Below are 18,645 nucleotides of genomic sequence, written 5' to 3'. Positions count from 1 at the left end.
TGTCATTCAAAATGTGCATCAGCTGTGGCATTACTTATTACTACAGCAAAAAAAAATAAAAAAATTCCATGAGAAAAACTATTCATCCCTGAACACCATACAGTTCTTGTAGACCTTATTATAATTATTGTTATTGTTACCATATAGACAGTTTTGATAAGCTGAGGATCTTAAATCGAGAACAGCAATATCATGCTACTCCTCTCTACAAGAGAACTGTCAAAAGACACTTCATCATGTAGTTTACTGCCACTTAGGATGCCCCAATCAACGCAGAAAAAGGTAGAGTAAAATAACTTGGTTATAATAATAGTAAGAATAACTTGGTTAAACAGACATTGTTGCGGTGGACCGCTGCCACTTTCTGCTGTTTAATGTGTTTTACACTTATAGACACGTGTGTGTATATGGGCACACTATTCTCTCACTACTGTACTGTACTGTATCACTTAATGGCACAGATGTACTTGTCTAAATAATAACTAGGCTGCAACATTGCTAATTCACATTAACAAGCACTATCTTAGCTGTCCACATGAATAGTTACTAACACACGAGAAAGTTATACAACACACCAAACATGAGCTCATTATTCAAAGTATGATGCACGTAACGAAATTACATCACTGAACATTAATTGCAGCCGACTACGGCCGTAGATGTTACATATTAGTGGCATCGATTGAGAGGATAATGTCCCAAATGACGGCAGACATGACGTGAAAAGAGAGACAAAACGAGCAAATAAGCACACAATACTTTAGTGCACTTCTCTACTAATGCCAAACATACGGAAGAGAACACGTTCGTGTAGTTAAACGGTGTTTGAGACACTTAATTAGTTACGGAGCGGACTTTAACGAGGTGCACAACGAGCTGTCAATCAAATCGACGTCGAAGCTTAAGGCACACAATGGCAAACCAGTGCGACAAATAAACACAATATAAAGTAACTAAACGCTATTTAGTGTCACTGTGGCATCTCACTGCATAATAACCGCTATGCAACAAGTAGTGGACGTGACCCAGAATGCAATGTGTGCGTCACGAGAGGTAAATATAATGACATTACTCTACTCTTAACATGGAACTAGGCAATATAATAATGACAACTGTTAATATTTGGAACCTTTCTAACAAACATTATTTACTTAATTAAGTGAAAATGTGTGTGATTCCCTCCCCGAGTAGTTCAAGTAGCGAATTAGCTACTGGGTGTTAGCCTACATGCTAAGCTGAACACACCACTGTTAGCTAGCGGGGATTCAATGCAAGGCAATGCAGCTCCATTCATATAGTGCATTTAATACACCACATAATTCAATATGTTTAGCTTATCATGGTGAAACGATCGGCGGAGTCTCTTCTCTTTTAACTTACCTTCGAAGCATGTGTGTCTCGCGTTGTGTCCGTGGGTGCGTGTGTGACCGGCTACTGTGATACACGGCATACACTACTGATTGGTTCTGGCTTTTGCACGGCTAACCAATCAAATGCTGCTATGGGCGTTACATTGCTGGAGTTGGACTCCATAACAGACAGAGACGCTCTGGGCTGCATTCGAAGCGAAAAGACGGAGTTTTAAATGGATCGCTCATATCGGCCGTCAGATTAATAAAACAGACAGATACCGATATGTACCAATATGTCAAATATCGGCCCCGATTATCGGCCCGACCGATTATCGGTCTATCTCTACTTTTTAGACAGTTGAACATTCGGTATTGTTAATAGATTTGTTGTCAAGCAATTTTCAATACTACTTTGAATTGGCTAATAATGTGTTTAAAGGGATACTTGACTCATTGAGCCATTTTCAGCAGTAAAAAGTTAATATTTTGTCTATAATTAATGTGGTAACGTCATTATTTTTCATGTATAATTAATACCTTTTAAAAACTGATTTTTCTACTTGCTGTCAACTGATGATGACATCACCTGTGCTGAGGAAGTACGTAATGCCCAATCATGGCTCAGTTTACTGATCAAACCCAGACAACAGGTGAGCCATGATTGGCAGTGCCTCAGGATTGTCAGAACCCCATCCTTTTTTTTTTTTTTTTTTTTTAAACAAAAGTGTAGTCCAACAGGTGACATCACATTCTTCAGCCTCCCTGGTATCAGGGATGCTGGAGAGGGGGAACAATCTGGAAGTCAAATCTTGTGGAATAGTGGATGAGCTTTACACCCTTGAGAGTACATGAGAGTCAACCCAACCAGTCGACATGTGTTTGTAGAATACAGTACTTGTAAACAGTCAATGGGTACATCATAAATGGACAATAAAGGAAAACAAAGAGGATAAATACACAAAAGTTTCACTTGTTTTTGAGGTTTGTGTGAGTGACGTGTGTAGATCGACGACGTAAAACTTTGTGGGAGAGTTATGCAAATCTTCACTTTGGCCAGAGTTGTTAGAAACTTTCATTTTTAATGAAAGAAATTCCTGTGGACGTTTGGATGACAGGGCAAGTCGCAGAAAAATATCTCCTATTTGCAAAAAAAAAAAAAAAAAAAAAAAATGGCTACGTGTATGCAGGGCCTGTATCTCTTATGTCAACCAATGTCACCTTCATATGTCTTGACCAAGCAAACTTTTCAGCACACTTTACACACTGTAATCACTTAAGTCAACCCACACTTAATCCACTTTACTGTGGTTAATGGAATGCAGACAATGGCTGTGAGATGAGTCATTTTTCGGATTCACCAACCCATGAAGTAAATGTGAAACATGCACCATTTCTTCAACCATTAAGATTGGACAGCTGCGCATATTAAATTTATACTTTGATTCAATTTGTAAGATCTTACTGTAAGGTTTGGTTTGAAAGCAGATAAGCAAAAGAAAAATGTTTGTCCTTGCGAGGGAGAAATGAGGAAGGGGCAAAGCGTCTTTCCAGCCCAGGTGAAGCTGAACTACACCAAGAAACAAACAACAATGACACAGACATTGGAGAGTTTTGTGCCATTCATCAAAATAATGAAGCCAATTTTTTCCCCTAAACAATGTGCTTTTGCTCCATTTCCCTGTAGCACCATCCGCAGTCCCAACAGTCCATCTGATGCGTTCCACCGCAGACACCCTGAGTCTATCATGGCTACCCCCGGAGAAACCTAATGGGGTCATTCTGGACTACGAGATTAAATACCACGAAAGGGTACGTTGGAGTCTACATCTTTTCCAGATGCTGGGAAATACAATATTAAAGTGGTGCGTGTGAGGGAGTCATTTCTATTGATGGAGGGCCTCAGCAGCTCTTGCAATGTTGAATCGTTGGTATTGATCAAATTCCCGGCAAGGGTTTAATGTGTTCCTTTTATGACCTCCAGCGGACAAACGACCTTCATATTGTAGAAAAATTCTCAGCAGGAGTGTAGGCTTGCATGTGATGTCTGTTTAAATGCGGCTACTTTTATTTTCACATTAGTAGTGCTGTAAATGGCCAATGTAAATTTTCCAGGCCGATCATAATATAATTGCAACATTCCAGAGTTCAGTCTGAAAATTAAAATTGGAGAACTGGTCTCATTAAATGGTAAGACTAGGGATGTTTGATAGCACATTCTTTCAGAACGATTAAACAACTCTTGAGTAGTCACCTATACCGATACCAAGTACTGATTCCAGTAGTATTTTTGATACATAAGTTCCCCCAAAAAGCACAATGACACGTAATTTCAAAAATAGACCTGTATATCCTAATATAGCATTTTTGCATAAAATTACATGAAATTAACAGCAATTTTCTAATTTCTACTTCCTAATCGTAAAACGGACACAAGAGGGTGGCCGACACACAAGTACCTATACCTTGAAAAAAGCCTTGGTATCAGCAAGATACCGATACCTGGCAATTGCACCCACCATCCATAGAAAAGACAATTCTTTTTAATTTTCTGGATTGAAGATTTGCTTAGATACGCTTACTTTTCATATTGATGACTTAAAGACCAATTCATGACTTTTTTTTGTTTTTATATAAAACTGTTCTTTTGTATCTTTGGTTGTTAACCTTGTGATGGTGGTATTGAACAGATACTTTGTGACTCTTTTCTTGCTAAATAAAAGTTTTTTAAATTGAGCTTTTTGCAAAATCTAGGGGAAAAAAATGTTTTTTATATATTAAATATTAGGGGTGTTAAAAAAATCGATTCGGCGATATATCGCGATACTACATCGCGCGATTCTCGAATCGATTCAATAAGGGCAGAATCGTTTTTTTTTTTTTTAGGATTCACACCTTGAGCATGGAAGAATGTTATATGAACGGAACATTAAGCCTTAATATTTTATTTTAATGCTGTTCAAACATGAAACAGATTACAACCTCTATAAGACTGAAATTTCAGATAAATAAATAATACATTTTCATATAAATCTTACACTCTACAAGCTTACTGATTAGTATTTTCTAAATTTGAATGAAAAAAAATCGCAACAATCGACTTATAAATTCGTATCGGGATTAATCGGTATCGAATCGAATCGTGACCTGTGAATCGTGATACGAATCGAATCGTCAGGTACTAGGCAATTCACACCCCTATTAAATATTAAAAACATTGCATTACATTGTGATATTTTTTTGATGATTAAACCATTAGAACAGGTCACATTGATCCATGAACATTGTTAAGAAACAAACACAACAGCAGGGCTACATAAAATGTAAATACAGTGGAAACTCTTGTTGAACAAAATCAATTTTGCATGAAGTGAAACAGTAATACATTACAATACAATAGTCCACCACATATTCAGAGTGTATGATTTTTTTTTAATCACATATTCACAATGAGCTCTGTCTGAAGCACCACCAAAACATTGTCTAGATAGGAATTGGTGTCAAGGATGATGTTTCATTTCAGCTAACAGACAAGCTTTGTTTGCCCAGGACAGACTAAGTTGATCCTATGTTGTTACTAGAGGATGAATGACTTCAGATTTTCTGTAGTTGATCCTGTGTGGACTCACTTCCTGTTGCCTTAAACCGTAGACAGTATTGTGACATGTTTTGGGCTTTTTGATGGTTCTGACCAAGTCTTTTTAAAATAAGATATGGCTTATGGGTTAAGCGAGGCAATCCTATCAATGACACAATATGAAAGCACTGCCTGTAATTGCGGAGTAGTAAAGTTGACACGTCAACTAATCAAGTTCAATCATTTATTTTTAGGGGAATGCTGAGTTTAAACTCACAGTTGCTCAGGGCTCAGGCAACGACCAATCACAGCTCACCTGTTTTCTGAAGTTGACCTGTGATTGGTTGTTACCTGAGCTTTGAGCAATTGTGATGTCATTTTCACTTGACAGCAAGTGGCAAAATGGCCACCGTCTGATACTGATAAAAACTGCTAGATTTGCTGCTTAACTCATATTCCACAAATGCAATATTAGTCAAGGCAAGGCAAGGCAAGTGTATTTGTATAGCACATTTTATACACAAGGCAACTCAATGTTCTTTACACAAGGAAATACAACACATAAGCATCAAGAAACAGTAGTTAACATTCACTGGAAGAAAAATAAATGACTAAAAAGAACATACAATAACAATCTTAAAACATTATTCAACAAACTTTAAAACATTTAACATAAGGAAGTTTAAAATAATAATTAAAATAATAATAAAAAAAACAACAACAACAACAACTTAATTAAAGCTGTTTAAAAATCCCTAATCAAAGGTATAAGAAAAAAGCAAAATTTTTAACCTGGATTTAAAAGCATTTACACTCGGGGCTGACTTCACTTCTGTTGGCGGCCTATTCCATCTGTGTGCAGCATAATAGCTAAATGCAGCTTCACCATGTTTGCTTCGAACTCTGGGTTCCACTCGTTGGCCCAAGTCTGTAGATCTCAGAGCCCTGCTGGGTTTGTACTCAATCAGCATTTCTTGGATATATTCAGGACCCAAACCATTTAGTGATTTATAGACGAGTAGCAGAACTTTAAAATCGATTCTACAGCTGACAGGGAGCCAGTGTAAATCCTTAAGTACTGGAGTAATATGTTCTGATCTCTTTGTTTTGGTCAGAACTCGAGCTGCAGCGTTCTGAATGAGCTGCAATTGTCTCATGTTCTTTTGAGAGAGTCCAGTCAGAAGACCGTTACAATAATCAAGTCTGCTGGAGATAAAGGCATGGATAAGCTTCTCTTGGTCTGCTTGAAGCATGCACAATTAACTAAAATATCATATTTAGTAGGGGTGTGCCAAAAAATTTATTCATAAAAGAATCGAGATTCTCATTTATTAATGAATCGATATTAATATCCAAAAATCGATTTTATTTAAATTAGAAATGAAGAAGAAGGGGAAAAGGCAGTTGTAGCCCACATTTTGTTTTTGTGGAAAAAGGCACTTAATAAATTAATAAATGTTAAAAAAATAAATAAATAAATAAAATAAAAAAAAGACACTTTAATGTCTCTACTTGTCATTTTGTCTTGCAAAGCAGACTGGAGTAGATCATGACAATGTCCATGTCACAACATGTGCATATCTGTAAATTGAAGCAGAAATCATTTGTCAGTCAAATAATTTTGAATCGAAAATCTTTTGAATCAAGAATCGTGAGACAGTCAAAGATTCCCAGCCCTAATATTTAGGCTACTAGGGCTGCATATTATTGTCAAGATTTTTATTTGTATTTATTTTTTTTTGGTGACTTCCTTTTTAAGATGATTTGAAACTATCAATCCATCCATTTTCTTAACCTCTTACTCCTCACAAGGGTCGCGGGGGTGCTGGAGTCTATCCCAGCCGTCATTGGGCAGTAGGCTTGGTACACCCTGGACTGATTGCCAACCAATCGCAGGGCACACAGAGACGAACAACCATCCACACTCATAAGCACGCCTAAGGACAATTCGGAGCACCCAATTACCCTGCCATGCATGTCTTTGGAATGTGGGAGGAGACCGGAGTACCCGGAGAAGACCCACGCAGGGACGGGGAGAACATGCAAACTCCACCCAGGAAGGCCGAAGCCTGAACTTGATCTTGCGTCCTCAGTACTGGGAGGCGGACGTGCTAACCACTCAGCCCACCGTGCCGCCCGATTTGAAACTATTTTTAGGTAATAGTTTGTTGTGTATTTTCAGTTTGATAGGCTGTTCTAAACATTTTTAGAGGGGTGCGTCAATTACTCGCGTCATTGCTCTTCCGGCTCTCCTGCGAATACCCATTGGAAATTCAAAATATGACCTTTATCAATTCAGTTGCATAGTTCTGCTTGTACGCCACAGTCGTAAGAAAAATGTCCTTATTTGCAATGATGCAAAGTGAGCTGTAAACATGAACGCTCATGTCTTCCATGCAGGGCCAGGCTATGTCACACACTGTAACATCGCAACACAGCTCAGCCAAGGTGGAGGGGCTGAGGGCCGCCACACCCTACGTAGTGCAGGTCAGAGCTCGCACCGTCGCAGGATATGGTCGCTACAGCAACCCCATGGACATCAGCACCAGCCTGCATAGTAAGACCTCTGTTTAGCTCTCTGCTGATCGGCTGCTATGGTTTACGGTTGTATAGTTTCACAGTTTTAATGGCTTCTGCTTTGCAGGTGGTACACGACACCTTCTAATCCCTCCAGCTACGCTTTGCCTGGTATTCATTTGTGCCTTTTGTGTGATTCGGTCCAGGTGATCCTCAGAAGTCTGTGCAGGACCAGCTGCCTCTCATCATAGGTTCCGCCTCTGCAGGGTTGGTGGTCATTGTTGCCATGGTGGTAATTGCTGTTGTCTGCCTCAAGTAAGTGCACAGCACTGACGACGTGAACTACGTGTTTCATTTAGCTAATTAGAGTCTGAACAAAGCGGCTAATTAAATGTTTACATTCCTTCAGAGGTGGAAATAATACACACACTCCATACTTAAGTTGAAGTACTGATACTTGTAGGGAAAAAAAAAAGCCTCTGGCAAAAATAGAATTATTGATTCAACTCCTGAATTTAAAAATTAAGGGCTCTGCTTTTATGACAGGTGACGTATGTATACACACATTACACAAACACTCACACTCAGCACTGACGAGACTCCAGTGACACGCAAACCGCTCCATTCAGGAAGTCCAAATATGGACGTGATTTACGAGCACCTTAAATAAGGCTCTTCACGCATTTAATAAATGTCATGTTTTCCATTATTTTTGAGTGATGATGTGGGCCCATATTTATACAAATTGTTTTGAAACTTAATTATGCTTAAAATTACCTGTGTGATTAAAAACAAGTAACAAAGTAGGGCTGATTCTAATCGCGTCACAAATTTGATCTACTATAAGTGGTTTGAATTTTTTTGTAACATACATACATCATGTAATTTATGATCTCAAGTTTTGGACAGGTGTGATGCTGGCTTGGTCGCCAAGTGCATGTTTTATAACTGTAAAGGATAACTGTAAATAATAAATTGACTAACTCGGCCAATTTTGTCCAGATGGGCTTTGCTTTAATTTTATTGTTCATGGTTCTGACAACATGATGCGGACAAATCTTTGAGTGGAACTCACAGATATAGCTTATAAGAGAAAATTTATAAATGCATTCTTACCAATGAAATGTGCATGTAGCGCTTCTTGCAGACTTATTGGTACAACCATATGCCACACACGGTGACATTTTCACCGTGGAAACCGTAAATAACATGAAAAGCTGCGGGAAAAAAAAAATCAACATTTTCAAGTTCACTTCTCACTATGGTGAATAAGTGGCACTGTGAGTCCATTCATATATAAATCTGTGGATGTTGCTCACCGTAGTCCAAGGAACGCTCAAGACTTTTGTGTGAATGCACAGACACACGGAAAATTAGAGGGAACTTTGGTGTTGACCCCGCAAGATGGCAAATATGTCCCTATTTTTCCCAATTTATAACACACCAACATCTTAATCAATCAAAATCTCAAATGAACTGCGGTTGACTTAACCTAATTTTTGCCCATCTTTTCATCATCTGCGGAAGGAAAATAGTAAAAAGCCTGTTTTGACAAAGTCAAGTCAAGTCATCTTTATTTATATAGTAATAATTACCATGTGCTGTTTTCAAAGGCAGGGACGAAAAGTAAGAAATGGCCAGAAAAATAAATTCTCAACTAAGTAAAATACATTAACCTGAAATATTTTCTAATCCACTTTTTACTTGTTTACTTCCACCCAGTGCATGTGTTCAGAGTGAGTGTACATTTAACCTTCAAGATGGATCAAAAATCTTGAATCTTGAGTTGTTCAGTAGATTTATCTGATGATGATAAAATACATAAATGGAAAGTTTGCAAGATTGATTCATGCTAATGTGACTTTGTTTGTAGGAAACAGCGCAGTGGCTCTGAGCTGGAGTACACAGAAAAACTGCAGCAATACAGTAAGTTTATGTGCTCTGCAGCTATGCTTTTATTGGTCATGCTCATACTGTTAACCACTGATTCAATAAAGTCACCTGACGCAGGCAGGAAACAAGTTTTGCTTTTGCACAATCACTCTTATACAGTCTGGACAATGTTTTTCTGTGTGTTGTTTTTCTTCCTACATTAATTGAGCTAAATATGCTGTTAGCGTGCCCTTTAAACATTTATCCAGAGAAAACAAATTAATTGTGACTGGCATGACAACAGCACAACTCTTTCTTTTTATCAGTGACCATGGGCTAATGTTTTTAGTCTGGAACATTTTAGAGGTGCTTTCAACCTTGAGTCAGCTCTGGACTGCATCATCTTCGTCATCTGTAAAATGAATCACAAAAATGTTGATTATGTTTCAAAACTACAAAAATCAATTTCTGGAGAAATAATGTGTGACTGCTGAAATTCTGTAGCTTTAATTGAACTGTTGAATGGAAGACTTTAAGTAAAACATAATGAGAATGGTGTGTATTGGTTGAGAAATGTGGAATGAGGTCAAAGTGTAAAATACCTGCATTGATTTGAGAATCTTGTATTGAAAAATGTCGAATACAGAAAAATTTGGGAATTTTTGGAATCTTAAAACTAGTTTTCAGCATGTCTAAAAAATGGTCTAAAAATACTTAAGTGATTTGGAATCATTTGACAAATGTGGAAATGATGGTTTGAATTTGTTGTATAATTAGCAAAATGTGGAAAGATGAGTTCAATTTAGAAAATGTCTCCATTAATTTCAATAGTATTTTTTTTAATAGGTATTGTGGGGTGGAGTGGGAACCTTTGGTATAGGTCCTGTGTGAGTCAAACATTTTCACTTTGGTTAAAATTGGTTGAGAAATGTGAAAGTTTTAGAAGGACAAAGTGGGTTTAATTACTAATAACAAATGTCAACTAGAGCTGCGAGCAGCTATAAAGGGCCCTCGCAGCCCGGGCCATGTTGGGGTACTTGCACGTTGGGGTACTGGCACGTTGGGGTACTGGTAAGTTGAGGTACGGCACATCGGAAGCAGAATTTCTTTGAAAATGGCATGATAAACCTTGACATGTGGATTTTTTTTTTTTTGTAAAAATACCGTTAAGTGGGGTATTTTTTTATGCCTCAAGGGCTAGGTGGCGCTGTATATATAATGGGATGTTGTCATAGAGATACCTTCAAGCCTTGACTCTAAACATACATGGCAAGTGTGTTTTTTTTTTTAAGCATGTACCGTGGAGTTATTAAGCATATCCTTCATTCACGATATTGCTTTTAATGTCCATAGAGGTTATCAAAAATAAAAAAATAAGTACATTTGGATAAGTCTGATGCCAGTGAACATTTTGAGTGGTGGAAAGTAAAAGAATATTCATAAATGACTTAGTTATCACACTTAGAATGAGTTTATATTTTTAGTACAAAATACTAGGGGTGTTAAAAAAAATCGATTCGGCGATATATCGCGATACTACATCGCGCGATTCTCGAATCGATTCAATAATCGGCAGAATCGATTTTTTTTTTTTTTTTTTTTTTTTTTTTAGGATTCACACCTTGAGCATGGAAGAATGTTATATGAACGGCACATTAAGCCTTAATATTTTTATTTTAATGCTGTTCAAACATGAAACAGATTACAACCTCTATAAGACTGAAATTTCAGATTAATAAATAATACATTTTCATATAAATCTTACACTCTACAAGCTTACTGATTAGTATTTTCTAAATATGAATGAAAAAAAATCGCAACAATCGACTTATAAATTCGTATCGGGATTAATCGGTATCGAATCGTGACCATTCGTATCGGGATTAATCGGCATCGAATCGAATCGTGACCTGTGAATCGTGATACGAATCGAATCGTCAGGTACTAGGCAATTCACACCCCTACAAAATACCGTATGTAGGGTATTTTTTGGTTTTGCCTCAAGGGCTAGGTGGCGCTGCATATATAACTGAATGTTGTCATAGTGATACTTTCAGGCCTTGACTATAAACATACCTGTCAAGTTTGGGATTTTTTTGGAGCATGCACCGGGGAGTTATTAAGCATATCCTTTTTCATTGCGAAACGTGTTTACAATTTTTGTAAAAATACCGTAAGTGGGGTATTTTTTTTTCATGCCTCAAGGGCTAGGTGGCGCTGCATATATAACTGAATATTGTCATAGAGATACCTTGACTATAAACATTAGGGGTGGGACAAAAAACCGATTTGACCGAACCATCGGTCGTCAAGGGGAGCTAAACGGCCGTATCGGTAGCAGACATGTCAACCGATACAAAATCCGCCGGGAATACATTGCTTGTCAAGCTGTGGACCGGATATCGAGTTGCTGTGAATCGGTTGCGAGTGAGGCTTTATGGTTTTCATAACAATAGCAAGAGTTCTGCACCGTGCTCTACTTGTTTTGTTTACATTTCAGTAGCAGTACTATTCAAGCTACTTCCGTGTTTACAGAGAGCTAGCAAAGTAGCGCTCAGAGACGCTTCATTCCCCGGATGTTGTAAACATAATGCAAAGACGTTACGCACCTTTTTGGGGGGGGGGGGCGCCTACCGTCAACGCCGTGCTCGCGACACGGCACGCGCGCTCGCGCGCAGTCGCGCACAACAAGTGGCAACATCCAAATGGAGACAGTTAGCAGAAGCCGGTGCCGTACATCTCGGTATTTCCCATGGCTATCGAGTCCTCTCGGTGCACTTGTATGTGCCGGGCCGGCGTTGGTACTGCGCGCGAGCCAAAAAGAATAACTCCCGTGACGATCCAATGCATGGATTCAAACGACACAGGTATGTCCCACAGCCAACACACCAGCTAAGCTAAAAGCATACTGCAAGCATCTCATTTCTCAGTTTGTGGCTCCCTGTCAATGTACCCAACTAGCATGAGCAACAGATAGGAGAACTGAGACGTGCCCGCGATTACGTCATCAAACTCAAAATGAACGACAGCCCAAAAAACAAAATATAAACAGTAGTAATTCTGTGGTCATCATCGTGTCTCAGATTAAAAAAAACAAAAAAGATGTCATACATTAACAAAAAATGAATGTGATGGCAAAGAAAAACAAAAATTGTTAAAAACAAAAATTGTTGATAAAAAGGTTAGGGCACTTTTGGAAATATTTTGGGATATATTAAGTTGTTAAAATGTGTTTGATAGATTTATTGTTCCATAAGGTGGCTTCATATTTCTTTTGGCTGGACGGTAGGTTTATTTCATGTCTTAAATTTATGATTCTGAAATACTTCACAATGTGGACATATTCTGTTTAATTGTGTTGGTGTCTTTTTTTAAAGGTTAAATATTTATATTTCAAATTGAATTATCAGCCTTTTGTTTTCCTTATCCTGATTTTGAATTACAAAAAAAAACAAAAAACAATTATAACTGTCAATAACAACTAATAAATATTTAAACTGATACATTTTTCAGTCATATTGCCCAGCCCTTTGTTCCGGTCCATTTAAATAATTGATTCAATATATAAAAATCTAGAAGACATTGTTGTTGTTCTTTTTTTTACAGATTTGTAGATACTGTAAAAATTTGTGGTGTTTTAAGATTAATGTTTACAACCAACAAATGTCACTATAAGTTTTGAATATTGAAATTAATCGTATCGAATCGAAAATTGTATCGTTCCCAAACTTAATCGAACCATATTGAACCGTTCTGTTCTGAAAGATAATCGTTTTTCAATCGAATCGCAACTTGTGTATCGAGATACATATCGAATCGGCCTCATGTCAGAGATTCCCACCCCTAATAAACATACATGTCAAGTTTGGGATTTTTTGGAGCATGTACCCGGGGGAGTTATTAAGCATATCCTTTTCATTGCGAAACACAAAATTTGATCCCCCGCCGTCATCATATAGTATTCCCGAAAAGTCAAGATTTTTCCCACTGTCGTTGGCTCAGGTCTTGACATGGTCCAGGTCAAGTCTGAAGTCAGTCGGATGAAAACGTGTAGAGAAGTGGGCAAAAGTATGCCCCCTGTAAATGTGCAAAAATCGTAAAAAATGGGACATTCAAAAATTCGTAGCTCACTTCCTGTTCATTTTAACATATAGGTCCAAGAGACTTTTTTGTAGGTCTTGGGCTCCCTCATACACCTAAAAAGATCTTGCTTAAACGTATAACCGGGGCTGCTTCATTAAAATTTCTAGGGGGCGCTATTGAGTCATTTTTGTAAAAATAGCACAATCCACGATAAAATATTGCTCATTTTGCCAGGCCAGATGTGTGCGCCAAGTTTCATGAGTTTCTGTGCATGTTTCGGCCCTCAAAATTGCCCGTTGTTTTCTTGGCGAACAGCGCTTAGCCACGCCCACAGCGATTTGCGAAAACTCACAAACTTCGAGTTGTGACATCATGAAGGCCGAAACCCTCATCTGAGCAAATATGAGGTAGGTCCAGTTAACGTGGTTGGAGAAAAACATTGAAGAAAAATCGTAAGAAAAAAAATTGCCAATAGGTGGCGCTATCAGTACGATGAAATAGAAGTTCATAGATGTCTTAAGGGCTGGACACTCATCAAATGTGTGAAATTTTGAGAAGATTGGACCATCTGGGTCAAGTTAAAGCAGCTTTTATTCTCACGAAAAATTATCAGACTTTGCGGCACTGTATAGGCCACGCCCTTTGGCGAAAATTTACAATATTCGGCGTGGGCCATGATCAACATGTTAAGGTGTTTCTGACCAATTTTCAACTGGATAGCTAAAAACGTAAATTATGACATTTATTGTCACCACTAGGTGGCGCCATATGTATAACTGAATTTTATGAAATAGATGTTTTCAGGCCGTGACTATTAAGTTGCATGAGAAGTTTGAGATTTTTTGGAGCTTGTACATGGGAGTTATTAAGCATTTGCTCTTTCTGGACAAATGAAATTTTAAAGGCAATATTTGATGCCCCGCCCCCGTCATATAGTATTCCGAAAAGTCAAGATATTTTGCCCAGTTGTCGTCTCAAGTCTTGAGATGATACATGCCAAGTTTGAAGTCAATCGGATTAAAACTGTTTGCAAAGGGGGGAAAAGTATGACCACAGTGAATGTGCAAAAATGGGCCAAAATTGGACATTCAAAAATTCATAACTCACTTCCTGTACATTTTTGCTACATGGTCCCAATTGACTTTTTATGCGTCCCAGGGTGCTACAAGTGCCTGCCAAATTTCGTAGCTCTAGGTCAAATGTGCCGGGATTGGTTTTTATTTTTTTATGCTAGGGGGCGCTATAGAGTCTCGTTATTATGACAACATCAGAATATCAAATTTTTCGCCAGGCCCGAAGAGTGTGCAAATTTCGGTGAGTTTTCGTGAATGTTTAGGTACCCAAAATCGCGATCGTTTGCGGAGAATAAAGAAGAAGAATAACTAGAGCTGCGAGCAGCTATAAAGGGCCCTCGCAACCCGGGCCACGTTGGGGTATTTGCACGTCGGGGTACTGGCATGTTGGGGTACTGTCAAATAGGACAAGGACCATCTAAAATGTTTTTGACAAGCCTTGTGTGTGCAAAGTTTAATCAAAACGCAAAATATGGTGTGCAATTCCCAAAATAAATTCAAAATGGCGGACTTCCTTTTAGGTTTAGCATACGGCTACAGAATACTTTTTGTAGGTCTTAGACTAATAGGTATGCCTCTGAGTTTTCACAAATCTCGGTCAAGTCAAGTCATCTTTAGTTATTTCGCGCTTGAATCATCCAATCGGAAATGCTCCACATGGCTACATAATACTTTTTTGTAGGTATTAGGCTGATAGGGGTCTGTCCTAATTTTCACAAATCTAGCAGAATCATACAATCGGAAATACTTCATAAAAATGTCTAGAGGGCGCTATTTATTGCAAATTGCACAATAAATCTCTAAAAATTCATGTTCATGACAAGTCTGATGTGTTTGCAAAGTTTCATAAGTTTTCACACATGTATAGATAAAAAAACAAAGCAGCACTTCACTTGGCAAACTGCATCGCTATAGCAGCAGCGTGCGACAAAATAAAAAACTTTTGATAACTTTGCATCTTAAACATCTTAAGATGAAACACACCAAGTTTGAAGACGGTCGGATGAACTTTGTACGAGGAGTTCGTTAAAATATGACAACTGAAAAAGGCCACAAAAAATGGCAACAAATCCCATCGTAAATCAAAATGGCAGACTTCCTGTTTGGTTTATCACATGGTTCCAAGAGACTTTTTTGTACATCGTGGGCTCTTATGTATGCCTGCAAATTATCATCGCGCTAGGTGAAACGTACAACCGGGAATGCTTCGTTAAAGAGGAGTTTTCTAGCTCAAAATGTGATGCCCGGCCCCTGGGGGACTTCCTGTTGGGTTTAGCACATGGCACCAAGAGACTTTTTTGTACACTGTGGGCTGTTACATATGTCTACAATTTTTTGTAGCTCTAGCTACTTCGTACAACTGGGAATGCTTCATTAAGAGGGATTTTTTTCCTTTGCAAAAAGTGCATGCCACGACAACAGCGTGCGACGAAATAAAGAGCTTTCAATAACTTTTCATCCTCAACATCTTAAGATGAGTCACACCAAGTTTGAAGATGATCGGATAAACTCTGTAGGAGGAGTTCGTTAAAATATGACCCCTATGAAATGGCCCAAAAAATGGCAACACATTCCAAAGTAAATAAAAATGGCGGACATCCTGTTAGGTTTAGCATATGGTTCAAAAAGAGTTTTTTGTACCTCGAGGGCTGTTATATACCTCTACAAATTTTGGTAACTCTAGGTGAAACGTACAGCCGGGTATGCTTTGTTAAAGAGGAGTTTTTTAGCTTAAAATGTGATGCCCGGCCCCTGGGGGACTTCCTGTTGGGTTTAGCACAGGGCACCAAGAGACTTTTTTGTACATCTTGGGCTGTTACATATGTCTACAAATTTTCGTAGCTCTAGCTGCTTCGTACAACTGGCAATGCTTCTTTAAGGATATTTTTTTTCCTTTGCAAACAGTGCATGCCATGACAACAGCGTGCGACGAAATACAAAGCTTTCAATAACTTTTCATCTTCAACATCTTAAGATGAATCACACCAAGTTTGAAGATGATCGGATAAACACTGTAGGAGGAGTTCGTTAAAATAAGACCCCAATGAAATGGCCAAAAAAATGGCAACACGTTCCAAAATAAATCAAAATGGCGGACTTCCTGTGAGGTTTAGCATATGGTTCAAAAAGAGTTTTTTGTAGGTCATAGCCTGTTACATATGTGTACAAATTTTCGTAGCTCTAGATTAAACGTACAACCGGCAATGCTTCATGAAGTAAGAATTTTTAAACTCTAAATTTGATGCGTCGCCGACGTCATATAGTATATCAAAAACTTTAGATTTTTTACAATGATGTTGTCCCAGGTGTTGAGATGGTCCATCCCAAGTTTGAAGTTAATCGGGTTAACCGTGTAGGAGAAGCGGGCAAAAGTATGACCCCTGTAAATGTGCAAAACTGGGCCAAAATTGGACAGTCAGATGATCATACCTCACTTTCTGTCTATTTTAGGGTACACACATCAAAGAGGTTTTTGTTCATCTGGATGTGCTACGGGTGCCACACAATTTTCGTCGCCATAGGACAATCGTAGCGGGACAGGGATCCGTTTAACCTATGTAGGTGGCGCTATGGAGCCATTTTTCTGTTATCATGTATGGCGACTTTAAAATATCAAATTTTTCGCCAGGCCTGATGTGCGTGTAAAGTTTGGTGAGTTTTCGTTCACGTTTAGCGTCTCAAAAATGTGATTGTTTGCGGAGAAGAATAATAATAAGAATAATAATAATAAGAATAATAATAAGAAGAATTCCTACAAAAACAATAGGGCCTCGCAGCGGCACCGCCGCCGCCGCTGCTCGGGCCCTAATAAGAAGAAGAACTAGAGCTGCGAGCAGCTATAAAGGGCCCACGCAACCCGGGCCACGTTGGGGTATTTGCATGTCGGGGAACTGGCATGTTGGGGTACTGTTTCATAGGAAACCGTCTAAATTGTAAATGTTTTTGACATGCTTTGTGTTTGCAAAGTTTCATGGAAGGCCAAAAATGATGCACGATTAAAATAAAATCAAAATGGATTGGCACATGGCTATAGAATAATTTTTGGAAGTATTAGGCTGATAGGTATGCCTCCCAATATTCACACATCTAGCTGAACCATATAATCGGATATACTTCATAAAAATATCGAGACGGCGCTATTGAGCCATTTATTACAAAAATAAATAAAATATTCATGTTCGTGAGAGATCTGATCTGTGTGCAAAATTTTGTGAGTTTTTGCCCATGTTTAGACTCTCAAAAAAAAAATTTCTTTGCAAACAATGCATCACGACAGCAAAGGCGTGTGACAAAATAAAATAATTCAATAACTTTTCATCTTAAATATCTTAAGATGAAACATGCCAAAGAATGAAGACGATGTGATAAGTTTTGCAGAACATATGACCCCTATAAAAGGCCCCAAAAAGTGGCTACAAATACCAAAGTAAATCAAAATGTCAGACTTCCTGTTTGGTTTAGCATTTGGTTCCAAGAGACTTTTTTTGTACATCGTGGGCTCTTATGTATGCCTCCAAATTATCATAGCTCTAGGTGAAACGTACAACCGTGAATGCTTCGTTAAAGAGGAGGTGTTTTTTTTTTGCACAAAATGTGATTTGGCCCCTGGGGGACTTCCTGTTGGGTTTAGTACATGGCACCAAGAGACTTTTTTTGTACATCGTGGGCTGTTACATATGTCTACAAATTTTCGTAGTTCTAGCTGCTTCGTACAACTGGGAATGCTTCATTAAGAAGGATTTTTTTCCCTTTGCAAACAAGTGCATGCCACGACAACAGCGTGCGACGAAATAAAAAGCTTTCAATACATTTTCATCGTCAACATCTTAAGATGAATCACACCAAGTTTGAAGATGATCGGATAAACTCTGTAGGAGGAGTTCGTTAAAATGAGACCCCTATGAAATGTCCAAAAAAATGGCAACACGTTCCAAAGTAAATCAAAATGGCGGACTTCCTGTTGGGGTTAACATATGTTTCAAAAAGAGTTTTTTGTACCTCGAGGCCTGTTACATATGTCTTCAAATTTTGGTAACTCTAGGTAAAACGTACAGCCGGGTATGCTTTGTTAAAGAGGAGTTTTTTTTAGCTCAAAATGTGATGCCCGGCCCCTGGGGGACTTCCTGTTGGGTTTAGCACAGGGCACCAAGAGACTTTTTTGTACATCTTGGGC

The 18,645-nt window shown here is 38.4% G+C and overlaps 1 protein-coding gene across 3 annotated transcripts in view; it reads left to right on the top strand.

The window, feature by feature from the left end:
- LOC144005487 (ephrin type-B receptor 3-like) overlaps positions 1 to 18,645 on the top strand; it is a 162,808-nt gene that overhangs the window by 79,879 nt on the left and 64,284 nt on the right. For all 3 annotated transcript variants that reach the window (XM_077503706.1, XM_077503726.1, XM_077503715.1), the window contains exons 6-9: positions 3,037 to 3,161; positions 7,327 to 7,483; positions 7,650 to 7,758; positions 9,317 to 9,369. In XM_077503706.1, the coding sequence (XP_077359832.1) occupies positions 3,037 to 3,161; positions 7,327 to 7,483; positions 7,650 to 7,758; positions 9,317 to 9,369 (444 nt within the window). The remainder of the gene's footprint in view (positions 1 to 3,036; positions 3,162 to 7,326; positions 7,484 to 7,649; positions 7,759 to 9,316; positions 9,370 to 18,645) is intronic.

The sequence above is a fragment of the Festucalex cinctus genome, chromosome 1, assembly GCF_051991245.1.
Source record: "Festucalex cinctus isolate MCC-2025b chromosome 1, RoL_Fcin_1.0, whole genome shotgun sequence".
NCBI classification, from domain to species: Eukaryota; Metazoa; Chordata; class Actinopteri; order Syngnathiformes; family Syngnathidae; genus Festucalex; species Festucalex cinctus.
Note: the sequence above shows the minus strand (reverse complement) of the source record. Positions and strands in the feature narration are given on the sequence as shown.